Source organism: Carassius auratus, chromosome 6 (genome assembly GCF_003368295.1).
Source record: "Carassius auratus strain Wakin chromosome 6, ASM336829v1, whole genome shotgun sequence".
Classification (NCBI taxonomy): Eukaryota; Metazoa; Chordata; class Actinopteri; order Cypriniformes; family Cyprinidae; genus Carassius; species Carassius auratus.
Genome location: NC_039248.1, coordinates 24518599 through 24533502, shown reverse-complemented (window position 1 = coordinate 24533502; position 14904 = coordinate 24518599). Strand labels below are relative to the sequence as shown.

The 14904-nt window shown below is 36.9% G+C and overlaps 2 protein-coding genes across 3 annotated transcripts in view; one reads left to right on the top strand and one right to left on the bottom strand.

Annotated features, from left to right (window-relative positions):
• The first annotated feature begins 3414 nt into the window (after positions 1 to 3414).
• Positions 3415 to 9044, top strand: LOC113102985 (DNA damage-inducible transcript 3 protein-like). The gene is made up of 4 exons (XM_026265937.1): positions 3415 to 3579; positions 4877 to 4942; positions 5297 to 5499; positions 6812 to 9044. The coding sequence occupies exons 3-4, from the start codon at positions 5356 to 5358 to the stop codon at positions 7388 to 7390; spliced, it is 723 nt and encodes a 240-aa protein (XP_026121722.1). The 5' UTR covers positions 3415 to 3579; positions 4877 to 4942; positions 5297 to 5355; the 3' UTR covers positions 7391 to 9044.
• Positions 9045 to 9048: 4 nt separating this feature from the next.
• The window catches only part of LOC113102970 (methionine--tRNA ligase, cytoplasmic), a 22931-nt gene continuing 17075 nt past the window's right edge, over positions 9049 to 14904 (bottom strand). Inside the window, exons 18-22 of one of the 2 annotated variants that reach the window (XM_026265919.1) lie at positions 11927 to 12122; positions 11701 to 11772; positions 11085 to 11108; positions 10125 to 10232; positions 9049 to 9387 (exon numbers count right to left, since the gene is read on the bottom strand). In XM_026265919.1, coding sequence (XP_026121704.1) covers positions 9238 to 9387; positions 10125 to 10232; positions 11085 to 11108; positions 11701 to 11772; positions 11927 to 12122 — 550 coding nt within the window. In that variant the 3' untranslated portion in view covers positions 9049 to 9237. The remainder of the gene's footprint in view (positions 9388 to 10124; positions 10233 to 11084; positions 11109 to 11700; positions 11773 to 11926; positions 12123 to 14904) is intronic. The other variant, XM_026265926.1, reaches the window with a different exon arrangement.

The following is a 14904-nucleotide window of genomic DNA, read 5'->3' as shown; positions in this document are numbered from 1 at the left end:
TTTCCTTAGGATCCTGTGCCAAAAAAAAATCATGGAGTTTTCGTCCGCGCATGCGCAATAGTTGTTGCCTGTCGGGCCGGGAATTCCGTACAATTCCACATCCACCAGGAGGAGCGCGAGAACCGCTCACTGAAGAAAAACTCACCCTTGTACGAAAATAAATAGATGGAATTCTGTAGGTGCTGGACAATTTTTTTTAATGACAATATTTTTGTAATATAAAATAAATCTGTAAACCGTTGTATTTCAGGTAACTACAAAGAGGATTTGAAATCAGTATGTTCGATTCGAAATTGAGAAACCTGTTATGTCATTAAGTTTAAACGATATCAACTTCTGGATATAAACTAACGTAACGTTAGTACTCTTATCAACATCAATGATTTCTATAACATAAAACGCAAATAAAATATTGATCAGTCGTGTTTTTATTTTTTTTATGTAAAGTCCTTAAAGAAAAAAAAACTGTTTTTTTTTTCATCCCAAGTTTATAATCAGCCTCAAAACTACTCATAATCCAATCGGTGTGGTAACATTAGATGTCCGTGAACTAAATGCGGAATATTTGATCGAAGTGAGCGGGAGGCGGGAATATCCTGAGAGAAACATCTTTCCGTTAGTCTTGATGATTCCACACACACGCGCGTCTTTATTGGCCTTATTGTGTCAGTTAGCTGAGAAAACAAAAAAATGGTTCACCCATAAGTACTTTATAATTACTGAGGGAAATCGCAAATAAAACCTACTTAGTGTGGAGGAAAGCTGTAGGAAATCATATTCTGAGGAGATGCTTCTACAAAAGCATATGCTTTTGTAAAACGAGTCTCTTGAGCAGAAATGTGATTCGTTGGCACAATATAAACATTAGGTGCGAGTTCGAAATATAAATCGGATCAACCTCCCACCGCGTTTAAAGCAGGTTAACTCGACAAAGTTTGGGAGTTATTAAGAGTTAAACCTGTTCAAACTTAAAAGGAATGTCGAGTAAGCACAACTTTGGGGAATAAAAGCATAACCTGCCAATAGAATTACTCGCTCGGAGGTGATAACCATTAGGCAGCGGGGAGACTACACAGCAACAGCCGACCGATCGTGACGTGTTAGCGCGTCTCCGCGCGAGCGGCGCCCTGCTCCTGGAAACAGTATTTGGGCTTTCTATTCGCTAACCTCACGCGCATCCCACTTGCGCTGTTGCTAGGCAATACATTGCACGCTTTGCACCATGCAAGTTTAACTACTCAACTCTTGTGTTTGGAATAGTTTGGGAATACTAACGAGAAGCAGTTAACCGCGTGTTGTAGCCTAGCTAATGCAATACATCATTTAAAGCAATTAAACACTGGGACCTGTTAATTAAACAAGTCACTCCAATAACGCCCCCCCCCATTGATCAAGATTAATAGTGAAACCTGAGCAGTGTTTTTTTTTCTTTAACACCCATGTAATTTGAGAACCATGTAAATTATATTAGGTCATTTAACTAGGCTCAATAAATACTTTGCCTTTAGGGTTCATATTAAATCTTCAACATGTTACAGGTCATCCCATGCTGTATCTAATAAAATACATTATTTAAAGCAGTTAAACAGTGGGAACTGTTTATTAAACAAGTCACTACCATAATTCTTTTCCCCCAATGTGTGGAAAAACTGAAATCAGAGCAGTATTTTGGGAATTTGGGAGCTGTGTAAATTATATTATTTAACTACTCAAGAGCTTGGTGTTGAGCGTTTAGTTGATCACAACCACAGTCTTATCTAGGTTTGGGAAAATACTCTATAGGGTGGATCCATGGGTTTAGATTAAATCCATCACAGGTCACCTGTTTTGAAACATCCACACTTTTGAGTGCCCTATCTAGGCTTTAAGACACATTTTGGGGTAAATATTTAGGACAGTTCTCAGACACATTTCAACATGTATTCTGAAGCCATTGAAACAGTGCAATTAGTTCTTTTTCAAATAATTACTCTGGATAAACATGACAGAATTATTTTTAGTAATGTTTAAAAAAAAAATGCTTTTGTGTGCCTGATCTCCATGAGTTCAGATGAAAGATGAAAGCCTGGACAAGTTACAGGTCACTCCATGTGAAATATATATTAAAAATCCAATAAAATGTTGTACACATGTTACATTTTGGATAACTGAATTACAGCATTTTTAAAATTTGAATAATGTTTTGAAACATCCATACTTGGAGTGCCCTATCTAGGCTAAATGACCCACGTTGGGGGAAATATTAAATGTACTGTACATTTCGAACGATATGAAGCCATTAAAATAGTACTTTTTTAGGTAATTACTTTGGATAAACATAACAGCTTTCTGAAATGTTTTGAAACATCCACACTTTTGAGTTCCTTGTCTAGGCTATAGGATCCATGTTGAAGAAATATGTCTTTAGGGCGGTACCATTGGTTCTGAATAAACCGTAAACATTTTACAGGTCAACGCAATCATTTAAAAGCAATTAAAATGTTATGTCAGCACACTAATAACTGTAAAAAAGAATTGGATAACCAAATAATAGCATTCTGAAAACTAGAATAATATTTTGAAACCTTCACACTTTAAGTGCCCTATGTAGGATATATGATCCATGTTGGGGGGAAATAGAGTTTAATACTTAATCTGTGAACTAGATATTGAGCTTTATCATTTATTGGACCTTTACCATTTACTTAATGGGCTCGTTTGGTAATCATAAACAGGTGTGTTGAAGAGTAACGTGATCTAGTTGAACCATTCGCTTTCTTTAGTTGTTTGAAGCCGTGTTTTACACGGATTCTGTATGATGACTGGAGGAGGAGGGATTCTCCAAACTCCTATGGAATATCATCATTCCATAGTGCTGAACGGGATGCATTTGGAAACATGAAAGTATCGCCTCAGGTCACAACAGAGGGAGTATTAAACATGAAAAAGAGCGAATAAACGCGTAGCCTATAAAATCACACGACCGCGGATATTAACGTTGGCTAATTTTATGTGCGCTTATGCGAACGCAAGCAAAAATGGAAAGATTTTCCTACATCAGGTAGCTCGCCACTTTATTCTTTTTAACGAAAGGTTGTTTAATAAAACATGCTCGGGCTCTGCTAGTCTTATCTCCAACTAGAAACCGGTTGCCAACGATTGCATCATTCCTTTCATGTGACTCCCTCACGCCCCAAATTCGTCCTGGCCGTCTTATGACTGCATCACTTCTCCCTGTTCGACACAAACTCGCGCGGAGCGAGAACAACCAGCAAAGTCATCAAGTCCCGCCCCTCCCGCCCAGCGCGGCTGTTGATTGGATGTCTCTAAGCAGAAGAATTTCCACCGCCTCACGTGATTGGTCCAAGCCACCGACCATCTCCTGTCAGTTTCTCCAAATCTCTATTAGGTTGCACCTTGAGATCCTCCCCCAGAGTTCGGTTGGAGTCTCTCTATAAATGTTCCCGGGAGTTTCCGAAATCCACACTCGGTGACTTCAACTGAACAATGTTTAACATGAGCGATCCCCAATCTCTACAAAAACACGCACAGACCCTGAATCCGAAACAGCCGAGGAGAAGAAATAATAAAAAGAAAAGGGTGAGTGTCATTTCTATATCTCTATTCTTTATTGTTATCTGTTGTACTTTTCTTGCTGGTGAATGTCAAGCTTTTTTCCCCTTTTGGTAATCGGGAATGCGCATGTTTTGGCGACTATCCCGAGCTGTTTTTGGAATACAGTTGCTCAACTCAAATTTCACAGCGGTTTTTTTCTTCTTCTTTATTTGCAGTCTGTTTTCTTTATTGTAACGCAACACTGTTGCGCTTTTTGTTCTTGTTTAATAATATTTACTTGCTTCGTAAACTTCGAGATGACAGCTGTCAGTTCCGCTCCAGACGCTCACGCGAGAACTTTTTTAGCGAACGTTTGATTTCTAACGATTTTTGTTACATCGATCGCCAGTAACGCTTCGTCAGCGGGACTCAACTTGTTACAATTCAAGAAACCGATCGGATGTGGACATAAAGGACGATCCGTCGCGTCTTTACATCGCTAAAGTAGTTTAAAAGCGTTATCTCGCCTCGGATTGTTCGCCCTTTGTCTCCTCACTGATGTTACTTTGATTCCATGACGTCATCGTCTCGCTGTCAGTTTCGTAAAGCGTCACGAGGTTTATAAAAGAAAATCAATTAAAACTATTTAAGTGACATAAGAAGTCAATTCGCGTTTCTAGTCTTTTTAAAATAATCGATTTACAATTTAGTCGCCGTTGGAGTAAAGCTAGACAACAGCAAATAAACAGCCCAACGATTTATTAATAGCTTAATAATAGAAAAAACTTTTTTTTTAACTCGCTTCACTCCGCGTTATGATTTTATGTTTAATTTTTTTTTTATAAAATGCGGGTGTGCATCAGGTGTTTATGTTAGGGGCAGTTTTCACACGGACATCTAAAGTAGCTTGTTTGTCGTTTTCTGATCGTATTTATAACTCTGGAATAATGTGGTTTATTTTTATTTTACCTGAACTTGAATGTCTTCGCACGTTGAGATTGAGAGTCATTGGGTTGTTTTGACAGACGCCGTGTGCGCGCACGCAGACTCACGCCGGGGGCGCCCTCGAGCACAAAATGCGCCTTTGTTTACATAAAAAAAATTACAATGACCTAATTACAGATTAAAGATTAAACAATCAGTAATAGCTAGGAGTCATTTTATGAAACATTTGATATTTTTTCAATGATCTAGAATTAGTTTCTTTTTTTTTCTTCATTGTGCCTTCTGGCTCATGTTTGTTTCTTAGCTGAAATGTTTTGTATAACAATTATTAATTATTTTTTAATCGTTTTGCAACCATGATCTGTGGCTTGAGCTCTTCAATCTTTTATTTCTCTAGAATCATTGGGACAATTTACCGCCATCAACTCACATTCAAACTTGATTGACAAGAGACACTTTTGAGGTGAGCAATTTTTATAAGGTTCATCTTTTTTATCACTTATTTAGTAACCTATCTATCTATCTATCGATCTATAATTCTAAACCGAAACTTTTCTTAGTTCATGCATGCAGAGTTTCGAAGCGCTGGGTTTGTTGTTTGTTGTGTTGTAACGCTGTCTGGCCACTATGTGTCACTCGTTGGCCGAGCAGTCAATCTCAAAGTCGCGTATAATAGCGGGTCACCCAGATAAATCAGCTATTCCCAAACTCGGCGTCGCAGGTGAAGCTTCGCTGCGCTGATGCATGTTTAGAGGGAGCTTGAGTTCAGTGTTTTCTACTTCTTTTGCACAGTTTCTTCGTTTTTTTTCCCGCTCAGGTCTGGTGTGCTAGGTGTGGGAGCATATCGTGTTGTGTCTGTGGATAGCGACTGATTGGATGATGACTGCGGAGTGGCTGTATCCCCCAGGCGTGGGGCCGCTGTGTGGTGCAGAGTTGGAGGCGTGGTATGAAGACCTGCAGGATATACTGGGCTCCGATGCGGGCGGGGCCAAACTCACAAGAGCCCCGCCTTGCTCCGAGGTCAGTAACGTCAAAAACGGCACTCGATGGTCGCTAGGGTTGGGAATCGAAAATAAATTCCAATTCTACAAATTGAATATTTAATGTCAGGATTCGGTTACTTGTAAAAATGTTAATTTCGATTCCGCCTATTGATTCCTGTGTGCGCATATTTTTTATTTTTATTTAGGTACGAAAAGGGGCTGATAAAAATGTATTTGTCTTTTGAATCATTCATTCAAATGATTCGTTCAAAAACGGTAATGAGTCATTGAATCATACCATTCAGAAATTCCGTTAGATTTTGTTTCGTTGTCTTATATATTTTTTCGTCAGAATTGTGAGAGAACTACAACCTCCACTTAAACAAAAATCAAGTCTAAATGAAAGTCTAAATTTATCCAGAATCGTGCAGCTCTTAGCCGAGTCCAGTTTTTATGTAGACGGCTGATTTTTGTTCATTGGTTTTAGCAGAAATTAAATGTTTTGCAAAAAGAGACGCTGAATATGCTTTATCTAAAAGTTTGACTTTTTTTTTTACCACATCGGAATCGATTTGGGGAACTGAGAAGCAAATCGGAATTGATCAAATCGAAACAATACCCAACTCTAATGACTGAATCAATGATGAACTGACTTTAACCGAAAATTGAGTGTTTACCGCTGTCCTTTTTATATTATTAAATTTGTATTATTATATGCATCATCTAAAGCTGAATAAATCATCTCTCATTGATGTGTGGTGTGTGAGGAGGACAATATCTGTCTGAGATACAACTATTTGAAAATCTGGAATCTGAGGGAGCAAATAATCTAAATATTGAGAAAATCATCTTTAAAGTTGTTCAAATGAAGTTCTTTGCAATGCATATTACTAATCGAAAATAATGTTTTGATATATTTACAGTAGGAAACTTAATACTGTTCATCGTATCAAAGACATTTGTGTCATTAATGGAATCATTCAGTATTGTTAAAAGCACTAAATGTTATCCTTGAGCACAAAACCAGTCATAAATTATTAGGATATTAAGTAAAGATCATGTTCCATGAAGATATTAAGTAAATTTCCTACTGTAAATATATTAAAATGTAATGTTTGATTAGTAATATGCATTGCTAAGAACTTCATTTGAACAACTTTAAAGATGATTTTCTCAATATTTAGATTTTTTTGCTCCCTCAGATTCCAGATTTTCAAATAGTTGTATCTCAGACAGATATTGTCCTCTGAACAAACCACACATCAATGCATCGACTGGTTTGTGCTCACATATAAATAAAGGTGACTTGCGTCCCGTAGACTTCAGTGGGTTTCTCTTGTTAAATGCAGAAGGAGCCTGAGTTTCTGGATGTGTTGGAGAGCTGCTCGCTCACTTGGTTGACGGAGGGCCAGGTTTGGGGCGACGGGGTTCAACGGGTCACCGACGAGCCGCCCGTCGTCCACTCACCGGCGCGACAGGATGAGCGGAGAGGAGGCGAGCCGGAGCACACCTCGTCCGGAGGAGACCTGCTTCCACCAGAGTTCTTCGAGCTCCTCAGCGAAGGAGGCGTCGGATCGGTGGAGACGATGTACCATGTTTCCCATCACGAGTCTCCTTCTCCGTCCGCCAGCGAAGAGGAGGAGCTCCCGACCGTCCCGGACACATCGTCCTGCTCCTCAGCGTCCCGCTCGCCGTCTCCTCCCGTCTCCACCGCTCGCCCGGGAAAGAGAAAACGAGGAGGAGGAGCGCCGTGCTCCCCGTCCCCCGGGAAGAAGAGCCGACGGGAGCGCGAGCAGGAGAACGAGAGGAAGGTGCAGGAGCTGACGGATCAGAACGAGCGGCTCAAAGCCGAGATCGAGCGTCTGGGAGAGGAGGTGCAGCGGACGCGCCGGGCGCTCATCGAGAGACTCGTCAACACCAGGAGGTGAAGGAATCAGCGGTGACTGGGAAATGCATGTTAAGAGGGAGATAAAAGACACGTGGGACAGAGAGAGGAAGTCAGATTGAGACGGAACAAACTCCACACGAATGTAAAGCACAGAAGAAATTCGTTTTTTTTGTTCAGAAAATAAATGAAGATTTAGTGACATGCATTCAAAGGCAAAGGCTACAATGTATGCATGATACAATTTAACAAATAAAGCCGGATTCTAATTTTATTATACTTTTTTTTGCAGTAACTTAAAATAACTAATAGAATTTTTAAAAAACATTATAAAAATCAGCATAAAGGCAAAAACTACAATGTAGAAATATTACAATTTGACAGATTACAAATCAGAGGAGTAGAATGAGCAATAACAAATAAAATAAAAAAGTTTGCGTGAAGCGTAATTTTAATTAAAGCAAATTAAAAAGACTAATGTATAAACTATGTATAAATTTAACAACTGAACTAATTACATTATAAATAAGATTTAAAAAAAAGTATCGAAAGCAAATACGACAATTAGATTTTTTTATAAAAAAAAGCCGTTAAAAAATACAATTTGAAATGATCGTTGTTGTTTTTTAAAGCAAATGCTACTATTTATTTGTAACCTTATTTGTTAAATTGTAACACTTTTGATAAATGTTAGAATTGCACAAATGACATTACAAATAATATTAATAAAATTACAGCAATAAAACGATCAAAAAAAAAGAAACTGAAAGCCTAATTTAAGGGGAAATCATATTAGCCTTAAAAAGACAAATGCATCATTTAAATGAAATGCAAATACTGCTCTGCTGTATAAATGCTGAGATGTAACGACTCGATTAAAGAATAAAATGTTACAACAATTAAAATATCAAAAGGAAATAAGAAACGACCAATTAGAAAAATGAAGCTTAATGCAATAAATTAAAATAATTTTAAACCAGAAAAAAATGAGACGGTCAAACAAGTGCTTTAAAGCATATTTTGCATTGCGCTAATCAAAATGCAGCATACAAAAAATTGTAATGCTACTTAAAACCGCCTTTTTTTTTCTTTTTTTTTTGCATTGGGGATGTTTTGTGACCGGTTTTGTGAGATCGGTCTGATAATATTTATCTACCGGAAGGTTAATCAAGTTTCTGTGTAATTGAAAGAGCAGAGGAGTCTTGAGGGAATGTAGCAGACCTGTGATGATAAAGAGCTGATTGTATCAGAGACGTGATTGTAGCAGCCAGTTTCATTCACCAAGGGCTTTAATCGTGTAAAACCTCCTCGCTGACAGAGATTAGTAGCTCAGGACTGTTATAGTGAACAATTGTGAGCGTTTCTCACCATCGACCCGAGGCCTCTAAGTGTGTGTGTGTGTGTGTGTGTGTGTTCAGATGAAATTATGAATGGATATCCGTAGGGATTTTGCTCTCACTTTTTTCTCAGAATTTTTAGAGCTAGTGGTTTATAACATACTCTCTGCCTCTGATATCATTTCTATTTTTCTATACATGTATCCCATAATCACCATGCCATGATTCACCTTGTACTGTAGTTACAGTAAACCTGCATGCCCAAATAATGTATTAGAGTAGAAACATTTTTATCTGAATTTTATTTAGCAGAATACGGAATTGTATTACACTCATTTTGTTATTAAAATCTTAAAATGACTCTTTGATGTTTTTTGTCTTTATTGAGTGTTTGAATAAAATACGGTTGTTTCGGAGTAACATGAAACAGTGAGAAACATTGGATTTAATGCATTTTAAAAAGATAATTTAATAGACTCCATTGCAATTTAAAAATGATTTGTTGTATTTAGTTCAATACGGTTTCAGAAAATATTCCTCGATGATCAGTTTTTTATTTCTTCTTTCCTTTCTGAGCGGCCGGCTCCGGGTTCTTGCCCTCCGCAAGAGAAAGTTGTTTTTTGAGATCCAGTAACGTCACGACTTCTTTCTCAATGACAGACTTCTCCGCTTTCTGAGCTTTTAGGACTCGAACTTTATTTCCCTGGAACACAAACACACAGCGATTAATCAGAAACCAGCACTAATAACTGTTCAACACACCTGCATCGAACCCAAACATCACATCTTCATTTAACTCAACACTCAAAACCTTTCATTTAAAGAGAGAAAATATTCATCACAATGTCAGTGTGTTCATGGCACTGTAAAATTATGCAATTGCTAAAGAATTAACTAAAGTGAGGGCAATTAACAAGAATCAAATTAGAAAAATGTATATATATATATATATATATATATGTAATAAAATTGCCAATACATGAAGCTACTAAAGAAAGTTTTTTAGACAAAAAGGTGGCATACGGACGCTTGAACCATACACTAGTGTATATTACCGTAAATAACACAGAAAAGCCAAGAACAAATGTATAAACAGTTATTTCAGTATTTTTATTTGAAATCAGTGTCCTGCAGCACAGAAGCAGTCCTCAGTGTCACAGACATATATTTGTAGAAATAGACAACAATACATTGTATGAGACACAATTATACATTTCTCTTTTATGACAAAAATCATTAGGATATTAAGTAAAGATCATGTTCCATCAAGATATTTAATACATTTCCCATCATAAATATATCAAAACTTCATGTTTGATTAGTAATATGCATTGCTAAGAACTTCATCTGAACAACTTTAAAGATGATTTTCTCAAGATTTCTCATATATGCACATAGCAGTGTGTGTGTGTGTGTGTGTGTGTGTGTGTGTGTTCGTACTTGTTCTGCCACTAAAGCCGTCAGCTGTTTGACTCTCTCTGGATCTGTGTCCTGCGCCGCACCAGATCTGGGTTTGGTTTCGACTGCAGCGCTGCTGGAACTCGGAGTCTAGAAATAGAAAAAAATGTATAATATTTCAAATAATAGATCATGTGTGCATGTTTCAGAATAAAAAAGGAAATCAATTAAAGCCACAAAATTATACAAGATTTGTTTTTAATGCATTCATGCAACTCAATGCATAAGGCATAAATACATCTTGAAAATACAATAATTATAGGAACTATTTTAAATACTAACAAAAAATATTGTACATGCATTTTCTTTTTTATCTTGAAAATAGAATTAATTAATAAGAATAATAATAATAGAATAATGGGAATAATAGGAAATATTTTAACTATTAACAAAAACACATGCATCTTAAAAATAATGTAATTCCATTAGATATTTTTAATTCTTAACAAAAAAAATGCATGCATTCATTTTTGTTTAATCTTAAATATAATATAATCCCATTAAATATTTTTAATTGCTAACAATAAAAGCATGCATTTTTTTTCTTAAATATAATGTAATTCCATTAGATATTGTTCATTCCTAACAAAAAAATGCATGCATTTTTTTATCTTTAAAAATGTAATTTAATAATTATGTGACATAATTCCATTATTAATAAAAATACAACAAAATAACAAATCACACGTGATTAATAAGTTAGTACATGCAGGTATTGAGCAGCTCATCATTTTTTTTAAATAAAGGTTATAATGAATCTAAAATGTGGCTTGTTGTCTTTCAGATGTTGTTTGTGCTCAGAGGCAGATTGTGCGCGAGCGACTGCCAGCGAAGGGCTTTGATCCAGAGCTGAGGCTCTTTAAATACAGACATCATCACTGAATCGATTTCACAGTCAGTTCTAGTGAAAACAGAGACACAAAGCATCACACGCACACCTACCTTCACTTTAACACTCTCTTCTGCCTGAGAAAGAGCAGATTAAATCACACAATCAGACAAACAAGCGCAGACAATATCTTCATCAGATCCATTCGTTCCTTCTGATATAACGACTCTTTCTTGTATCTCTTGTCCAGTGAGTTTCGTTATGTAATGTTAAAGTAATGTTATAAACACATTTTTGTCCTTGTGCTTATTGATTGTATGAATTAAATACAAGCTTGTACCAGAAAAAAAAAACGAAGCAAAAAAAATGAAATGGCTAATACATAAACTACTGCTTTAAAAAAGGATAATTCAGAATAATGCTCAGAAACTTAAAGGATTTTTTAAAATAATTTGATAAAGACCAGACTCACAAAAAGCAGCTTTTAACAACAATGACTTTAAATTATCTTTTGAGAGTAATTTCTCATATATATGAGCAAACTGAAAAATTATTTTATATAATTCTTTAATACATTTCTAATTTTAATAATAATATATTTAATAGTGTTATAAATTCATAATTTCTTTATTTACTTTTAATAAGCATGTCTGACCTGGAAAACCACAATTTAGCAGTTTCATCCTAAAAAAAGGTTAATTATTAAATGGAGGAGTGTCTTTTACAGACCTGTTGTCCTCCAAATCTCTTCCTCAGAACCTCGATCTGTTCGTTCTCCAGCTTTTGGAACAAAGGACTGACCTGCAGGAGAGGTAAAAATAAATAAATATATTAATTCAAATAAAATGAACAAAAAGTTAATGTTAATATTTCTTTTTACGCTGTTTTTTCTCACACCTTATGACACCTAATATTAAACCAATAATATTAAATATTAAGTTTATGGAGTTAGTACCGTGCCAATGCAGTGTCCTGCGCGCAGAGAGCAGATGAAGGTCCCCGTGTTCTGCAGCATTGTGCTGACGCAGGTGGGCGGAGCCTGCAGCTGCTGGCGGATGGTTTGACTGACAGACGGCATGTACGGCTCCAGCACGACCGACAGGAGACATGCTACGTTCACCGACACGCCCGTCACTGTCCCGGCCCGCTGCCTGTGGCACGAACAAACACTATCATTACGCAAACATCACACAAACATCACGCAAACACACGCTAACATAATGCAATCATACGCAAACTTCACGCTAAATATGCAAATACACGTAAATGCAAGCTAACACACATAAACGCACGCGAACATCACGCAAATGCACGTTAAACACATGCAAACACAAGCTAAACACGCAAACGCATGCTAACATCATGCAAACACATGCTAACATCACCCAAACACACGTTAAACACATGCAAATGCATGCTAACAACACGCAAACACACACAAACACAAGTTAAACATATGCAAACGCACGCTAACATCATGCAAACACATGTAAAACACATGCAAACTAGGGATGTCAACGATTAATCGATGATCGATTAATTGTCGATAAGAGATGCAATCGATTAAGGCTATCGATGGTCGGTTAACCGATTCAGTGTTGGGCTGCGTGCGGCTCATGCGCACTCAACAGGTGCCAGCGGCTGTGAGTGACGGTGACGATATATAAAAGCATCATCATTCATTCACAATGTACAAATTAAGCTTTTAATGTGATTTAAACTTTAAAGTACATTAAAATAGAAACAACATAAAAGTTCTTCAACATTAAAAGCAATAGAAATGTAGTTACTAATCATTTCATCAGATAACTGTTTTATATCGTGCGCTTTGCAGGGCTGCGGGACACAGTGACAGGACAGGTAGTCTATTCATTCCTACAACTTGTTAATTCATTCCTACGAATTATTAATGTGGCAATTGTCCATGTTTTATTAATTTTGTTCCCTAAATAACCCATGATTTAAGTGAAATAAGGGAACAAATTAATAAATCGAACGAATTCTTAATTCATGAAATCTTTAATTTCCCTTCCCATGTTTACCACAGTAAGAGATGCGAAAACAGTTATTAAAAGCGAAAGATAATAAAATAAACCTGGGAAATTAGAGGGTTAGACTATGAAGATTTAGGAAAAGAAACAATGCCTAAATATACTGAATTTGTGGAAATTCGTGACCAACCGGCAAACCAGAACAAAGCCGCGTAAATGAAGTCTATGGGGTCCAAAAGCATGGTCGCGATGTAACATTTTCCAGTTAACCTATTATTCCTCTAATAAACAAAGCTTTTATACCACACTTTTCATAATCAGATCTTATCATTTCTAAATAAATAATTGCTGGATTCAAAACAGCGATTAATAGGCGCTGTGACCGACACATTCCTGGAGCATTCACTGCTGTCACTAAACGGTGACGCCGAGCATCGTTCACAAGTTTCTGCATGGACCTGACTAGGGCACAGGTTCTAAGTCCTGGGACAAAATGGGATGCTTTAAGGAAAATGTATAGCCTACTAAGTAATAGGGCCAAAATAAAAATAACAATTTGTTTTCATGTTTTTTTTTTTTTTTTTTTTTAAATAGGCTATGCGAAATATATCCGACTTAAATAGGCTAATTAAGATAAACGGATTTAAAACAGAAGTGTGGGCGCTCCATAAGTTCACAAAAAAAAAAAAAAAGGATGACAACGCATTCTGTTTGTTTGCTTTATTTTACAAGAGCACAACTCTTCTGTTTTTATTGTGAGTGTGCACAAATGAAAGTAAACACTTTTGCGGAAAATATATATATTTTTTTAATGTCTCAGCTGTTTCGATCGCCCCGGAGCCTGCTGCACACGTATATTCTAGCGATTCAAACTTACATCGCAGTCTGTTCATTATCAAAATAAAATGTCAACTAAACATTAAAAGGTTACACTGGTCAGTTTAAATAGACCGTAGTATACCGGTCCACTCTGCTGTTATGCCAAGGACGTTTTTGCTCATATGAAGAGGGTCATCTTTTCCGCGAATGCGTGTTAAGTACAAGTTTACATTATAAATAATAGTTTAACATTCAAATACATTGCGAATATGGAAACATTTCGATTTGTGCCGAATGAGACATGAGCAATAACCTCCAAATAAATCTAGCCAAAGCCGCGCTCGCTCATCCTCATCTGCACGCATGCACTGTCACAATCTAATGCGCTGTATGCCGGATTTTTAAAAATCTGACATTTTCTAGGACAGAATCCAGCAGGATCAAATTAATGTGAGCAACTGTGTTTTGGTGCAGCAGCGCCGATGTAGTTCACTTAATGTGCAGCGCAGTCACACGCGCTCCACATTTCGGATAATTTTATACAATAATGTCAGTTGAAAACATTGCAATTGTGCTTTAAAATACAACAACGAGCACCACAAAACCGTTTAAAGAGGCACGTTCAGCGTTCTCCGTGCGGGATTGGAAACTGTCAACAAAGTAAAATGACCTCAAAAGTATGGCGCGCTCTCTTCATTTTATCAAAAGATCATAATCGCATCTATTCATTTTATAATCCTGCTACTAGCATTTTATTCAGACTAAAACCTCTTTAATTCAAGTGAGAAAGCGTTTTGTGTGTGCGTGTGGCTTTTGTACATCCTGTCATACCGCTGACTGCGTGCCTGCAATAGACGCATTTTGCAGTATTATGGTTAACGATTAATCGATTAATTGATCGTTAATTTAAACGACGATCGATCATGGAAATAATCGAAATTTGACATCCCTAATGCAAACGCATGCTAACATCACCCAAACACACGTTAAACACATGCAAATGCATGCTAACAACACGCAAACAAATACTAACATCACACAAATGCATGCTTACATCACGCAAACACACGCTAACATCAAGCAAACGCATGCTAACATCACCCAAACACACGTTAAACACATG

Excerpts from the sequence above, each read along its gene's own strand:
- LOC113102985 (XM_026265937.1), top strand. The coding sequence starts at position 5,356 with ATGATGACTGCGGAGTGGCTGTATCCCCCAGGCGTGGGGCCGCTGTGT. Across the intron at positions 5,500-6,811 it reads GAGCCCCGCCTTGCTCCGAG|AAGGAGCCTGAGTTTCTGGA; the intron begins GTCAGTAACGTC and ends TGTTAAATGCAG.